The sequence below is a fragment of the Panthera uncia genome, chromosome E1, assembly GCF_023721935.1.
Source record: "Panthera uncia isolate 11264 chromosome E1, Puncia_PCG_1.0, whole genome shotgun sequence".
Taxonomy (NCBI): domain Eukaryota; kingdom Metazoa; phylum Chordata; class Mammalia; order Carnivora; family Felidae; genus Panthera; species Panthera uncia.
Genome location: NC_064814.1, coordinates 39,503,310 through 39,509,309, shown reverse-complemented (window position 1 = coordinate 39,509,309; position 6,000 = coordinate 39,503,310). Strand labels below are relative to the sequence as shown.

The 6,000-nt window shown below is 53.1% G+C and overlaps 1 protein-coding gene across 4 annotated transcripts in view; it reads left to right on the top strand.

Moving 5' to 3' along the window:
• The first annotated feature begins 3,904 nt into the window (after positions 1 to 3,904).
• ADAP2 (ArfGAP with dual PH domains 2) overlaps positions 3,905 to 6,000 on the top strand; it is a 34,645-nt gene continuing 32,549 nt past the window's right edge. For all 4 annotated transcript variants that reach the window (XM_049637898.1, XM_049637900.1, XM_049637899.1 and 1 more), the window contains exons 1-2: positions 3,905 to 4,097; positions 5,015 to 5,145. In XM_049637898.1, the coding sequence (XP_049493855.1) occupies positions 4,004 to 4,097; positions 5,015 to 5,145 (225 nt within the window). In that variant the 5' untranslated portion in view covers positions 3,905 to 4,003. The remainder of the gene's footprint in view (positions 4,098 to 5,014; positions 5,146 to 6,000) is intronic.

Sequence of the window (6,000 nt, the reverse complement as noted above, 5' to 3'; positions counted from 1 at the left end):
GAAACTCTCTGGACACAAAGATACTCATAGTTGCATCATGTGTAACAGCGAAATATTGGTCACAATCGATGTCTGACAACAGGGAAATATACATACCTCATGGAATATTGCAGAGCTATTAAAATGATGTCATGGGGCGCCTGGGTGGCTCAGTGGGTTGAGCGTCCGACTTCGGCTCAGATCATGATCTCGTGGTCTGTGAGTTCAAGCCCCATGTCAGGCTCTGTGCTGACAGCTGGGAGCAGGGAGCCTGCTTAGGATTCTGTGTCTCCCTCTCTCTCTGCCCCTCCCCCACTCATGCTCTGTCCCTCTCTGTCTCAGAAATAAACATTAAAAAAAATAATAAAATAAAATAAAATGATGTCATGATACATCTATAACAATACGATAAGGGACATTATGTGAAGAAAGTAAAAAAAAAATTATATGAAAAAATATGATCCCGATGATATATAAAAAAATGTATGGAAGTCCAGAAGAAAATCTAGGAAAATGTTAATAAAGACTGATAGTAGGACAATTGAAAGGATAATATTAGGTTGAACTGCATGCCGTTACTTTTTTTTTAAAGTTTACTTATTTATTTTTGAGAGAGAGAGAGCGCACATGTGCCCTGGTTGTGGGGTGTGGTGGGGGGGGGGGGGGGGGGGGGGAAGGGGGGGGGGCAGAGAGGAAGGGGAGAGAGGGAAAGAGAGAATCCCAAGCAGGCTCCATGCCAATGAGGGACTCCATCTCACCAACGATGAGATCGTGACTGGAGCCGAAATCAAGAGTGGGATGCTCACACAACTGAGCCAAACAGGCACCCCAACTTTTGTAAGTCTGCTTCATACCATCAACCAAATATATTGATGAAAGGGGTCCAAGGCAGACTTAGATTCAAATCCCAGCTCCAATACTACGTACCGTCCAGTATGCATCATCTCAGTTGTGTAACCTGAGTAGTAAATTTACTTTGTCTGGGGCCTCAGTTGCCTCGACTATAAAATGGACATAAAAATAGGTCAGACTTCAGGGTTGTATTTAAGATTAAATGCAATAATGTCTGACATACATTCATCTCTGAATAAATGGTGGTCATAATTGTAGGTGGTGTTTTCTTCCTTCTTTATTGTATTTTCCAAATTTCCTGTAATTAGAGTTCAAAAAACCTATCTAGTAAACATAATTATTTAAATTTTCAAAGGGGTTGTGATCTATTCCCCAGGGATCTGGAGCCAAGTCCAGGGCTGGGAATGTGGTTGAAAGCTTTCTTCCAACCCCTGCGGTGGCTGGACTCAGCTCCACAGACAGTGACCCTGAGAGCAGGGCTTGATGTTTGTGCTTGGCGGACCCTGGGAGCTTTGTTTACAGAGGACGCTGGGTCCCAGGGCCTGAACTGCCCCCTCACCTCTGCAGCTGCTACGGACTGAGCCCACGAAGAAGGCTGCCTCAGCCCACCCTGCCCCTCACAGCCTGGCCCCTGATCCCAGTCATGACAGCCTTTGGCACAGTTAATCTTCCCTTAAGAGCAGCCTCTGGTTCCCGAACACAGGCCCAAGCTGAACCCTGATCATGTCCCATGCCCACGGAGTAGGCTGTAGCATTTCTGTTTGTGGTGATGAAATATTTGTGGAAACAGTTGTGATAGTTGCGTGGCATCGTGAATGTATTCAATGCCACTAAATCGTACACTTAAAAATGGCTAAAGGGGCCGATTTTACGTTATAGAGATTTTACTACAATTTTTTGAAAAGTGAAAAAAAAAAAAAAAAAAAACCCAGATGAAAGAGGGCAGGGTTGACCTGTGGGATTTGGTGACAGAACCTGGGCTGACACCAGGAGGCCTCTATTTTGACCTCCATTCGGCCCCAGGGTCAGGGTAACTTAACTCCTCTGAGGATAGATAACCCACTGCCCTCAGGGCAGTCATGGAACTCAAATGTGACCAAATGGTGTGAAACTCTCTGTAAAACAATCAATAATTCTTAATTAGTATTATCGCCTTAACCTTGCCCCATAAAAGAAACCCATTACAAACAAAATACAATAGTACCTTTTTATATATATATATATTTATTTAGTGTCTGAAGACCTTAAGGCTTGGAATTCTGTAAATGGAAACCTCCAGAAATAAGGGCAGGTGGAGGGCAAACACAAGGAATCTCTCAATCTCTGGCTCCTCACCAGGAAGGAGATGCTGTGTTTTTCCTGGTGTTGTGGGGAAGGAATATTCAAAGGTGCATAATCTAGGAGGGCTTGGGGTGTTGCCTTGGCACTGGGCAGCAGAGAAATGATGTCCTTGCCCTGTCCTGTCTTTGCCCCCCTGCCTCCCCCCTCGTCTTGCCTTCCTATCTTAGGTTGCCTTTCCCATCTGTCTCTTGGGAGATTTATTTCTGTCTCTTTTTTCATCTTAAGCAGCGGAAATGAATCATCTTTCAGCCTGTTTGGTAAACAGGCCCATGCCCTCTGACCCCCTCTGGGCTCTCTCTGGCTCCTCTGGAGCTGCCGCTGGGCTAGGTCTCACCCCCCCCCCCCCCCCCCCCCACACAGTCAAGACCCTCCTGGCTGGTTATTTTTGGTAATGTCCCTCTCCTCCCAGGCGTGGAGGCTTGACCTCCTCGGCCCTGTGGAAAATGGGAAATGACACACAGCATTCCATATGATGATCCCACGAGCTGACCAGAGAGGGACAGGGAAAGCACGGGAGCCACCCTGTTCTGAGGGTTCTATGCGCCACGCACCCACTGGCACATCTCAGTGACCCTTATTAAGTGGGTCTTCCCAAATCCTCATTTTCCAGAGGAGGAGTACAAGGCTCAGAGAAGTGAAGGAATATGACCAAGGCCACCGAGCTGGTAAGGGGTGGAGCCAAGATTCAAAACCTGTATTCTTGGATTCATTCCATGATACCATGCTGCCCTATGTATCCACATATATGTATGCACGTATGTTGAACTGGGGATACAGGAGGGTCAGCTAGAACTTGGGCTGCAACGATCAGGATGAAAATGTAACATCCTTGCGCATTAAGCTATATGCATATGACAGATGGGTGTTTACCTACGGAGGGGAGGACAAGTGTGAGCACTGTGTGCCTTCCCCGGCACCTGGGGACCACAGAGAAAGGGATCAACGAGGGCCAGGGATGGGGGAGGGAGACCCCAGATTCCAGACCACCTGAACCCTGCCCACACCTCACAGCGATGGAACCTCACAGATAAAAGTGCCTAGTTGAGTCCGCGTTGGTGAAACCACGCTTCCTGGTGAACTCAGTTATGCAACTATTGGACTTCTAAAAATGTGCAGGTGCTGTTTCTAGGAATTATGTGGGATACAGAAATAAATCTGCTGACGTCAAACTATCCAGCGGGGCCACGTGTGTATTGGAGGTGTGGGAGGGATTAATATAAATACATAAATAACCGATGCAGCGTAGATAGAAAATGCTCAGGGCCAAAGGGATGGACGGATCCTGTAACAGGGTTCTAGCAGGACCAGAAGCTGGAGAGATTGCTCTAGGCTGGGTATTGAGGAGGGCTTCCCGGGGAGGTCTCTAAGAAGATGTAAGCGCTACATCAGTAGAAAGCTTTAACGGAAGTTAGATCCTGTCTAATTTTCCACGGAGCCCAGAGACACAGACATGCCCTTATTCCCCTTTCACAGAGGTGGAAACTGAGGCCAGAGAGGTCGACTGGGATGTCCACAGTCCCGCAGCTAGCAAGCGGCCGACGGGTTTTTGCTCTTGGGCCAGCCAACGTGAGGGTTTCCCAGTCCCGCACTCGGGTCCCTCCCCGCGGGACGGGCTCCAGCACGGCGCAGAGTGGCGGGAGCGGGGGCCGCCGGCACGCGCCGGGGGCGGGGCCGAAGGGCCGGAGGGGCGGGGCTGGCTGGCGGCGGGGCGGCCGCGCGGGAGGCGCAGGGGCTGAGTCCCTTTCCACCTGCCGGCGCGAGCGCAGTGCCATGGGCGGCCGCCAGCCGGGGGACCGCCGGGCTGAGCCCCGCTGAGCCCACCGGGCCGGCCATGGGCGACCGCGAGCGCAACAAGAAGCGGCTGCTGGAGCTGCTGCAGGCGGCGGGCACCGGCAACTCTCACTGCGCCGACTGCGGGGCGGCGGGTAAGGGCGCGGCGGCCCGGAGCAGGACCCCTGCCCTCCTCCCCTCCTTCCAGACCCGGTCCCGTCCCGGGCCCCCGCCGGACTCGGGCGTGACCCTTCTGACACCTTCGCACCCAGCCCGCGAATCTCCGACCCGCGCCCCTGGCCGAGCTCTCCACATCCGATGCGGCGCCCACCCGAACCCAGATCCCCTGACCTCCCCACTCTGGACCCCTACACTAGACCCGGACCCGGATGCCCTGACCGTCTCGATCGCCTCCCAGCCAGACAGCCCCCCCCTCCCCCCCAGACCTCAGTCCCTGACGTCTTCATCCGGACCTGGTCACCTCCCACGCTCTCGGACCCAAACATCCCCCACACCGAGGGGTCCAGGCCCATGGCTCCTGACCTTCCAGTGACCCCTTCCCTGCCCCCGGACGCCCCCGGGTCCTCCCACGTTCCTGCCGCGCAGCGCGCGGACCCTGCGGACGTCCAGGGGCCCTGCGGCGCACTTCCCCACCTGCAGATCCCCAGCTTGGCGTCCCGGGGTCGGCCCCTCCCTCCGCGCTCTCCTCTCGGTTCCCCGGAGTCTTGTCACTTACACTTCGTGCTCGCCGCAACTTCTCACCCCGCATCCCTACACTCCTTCCAGGATCATCCTGGTCGCCGCCGTGCCTTGGCGGGTGGGCTGACCAGAAGGTTGCATGCGGGTATCTTAGTTAACAAGGTGGTGGTGGTGGCGGGGGGGGGGGGGGGGGGGGGGGGGGGGGGGGGGGGGGTGTGGGCCGAGAGAGAAAAGTTTCCCAGCCTGGGCAGTGCTGGGCACCGCCGCATGAATTCTAACCGCCAAGCCCACCTCTCCCAGCAGCCCCAGCCCAGCCCTGGTCTCCGTGCCTAGCTCACCATACAGCTCCCCTTCTACCCTCTTTGCCCCGCAGATCCTGACTGGGCCTCCTACAAGCTGGGCATCTTCATCTGTCTGAATTGCTCCGGCGTCCACCGCAACTTCCCAGACATCAGCAGAGTTAAATCCGTGAGACTTGACTTCTGGGATGACAGTACCGTGGAGGTAGCGAGGGGCGCGCGTGGACAGCCTTGGAACCGCAGAACCGGGGTGGAGGCGGTGGGTAGGGCGTCCAGAGCAGGAAACTGAGTTTCAGAGAGGAGCAAGAACTAGCAAGAGAAAACACAGCCTGTTAGAGTGCCTGCCTAGGCAGAGGCCCTGAGTTCAAGGCCCTGAGCTTGTTATTTCCCTTAGTTTCCACATCTGTATTGTAAGGATACCACTACCCCTTCCCCCGGTTGCCAGAAGGATTAAATGTAGGCTCAATGCAAGTCCAAACTAAATAGTCAAGTAACAGCTGCTGTTATCATTAGCTGAAGTCTTGGACTGGAACAGTATACTGATCATGGTCTGCAGTCCCCCTTCCGGCCCCCATAACCAGGAAGGGCACCATTTTGCTCTCCTGACCTATGCAAATGGATGCAATCTGGATGATAATACCGTTTTGGGCAGAAGACCTTCAGAGAACAAGCAGTTCTAAACTGTACTGGTTGGCTGAGGATTTCAAGGACTATTGGAAGAGCAGGCCCATGTTTACAGAGAGCCCACTCTGTGCCGGGCCCTGTGCTAGATGCCTTATTCGTCGGACACATAGTTACTGTAAGCTTACTAGGTGCTGGGTATTAAGAAAAGAACAATGAATGAGATAAAGTCTCGTCCCATGGGGAGCTTACACCCTTCTAGTGCAGGGGAAAGACAGGAAACCAGTAACCAGCACATAGACCTGAAGGTTGTTTCTTTGTCCTTACAACCCCCCTGTTAAACTTTCTTCATTTTTGCAGTTGAAATCCCTGAAGCTCACAGGGTTAAGTATCGCCCAGGGGTCACTCAGTGAATAAACGGAACAGCTGGAATGTGAAA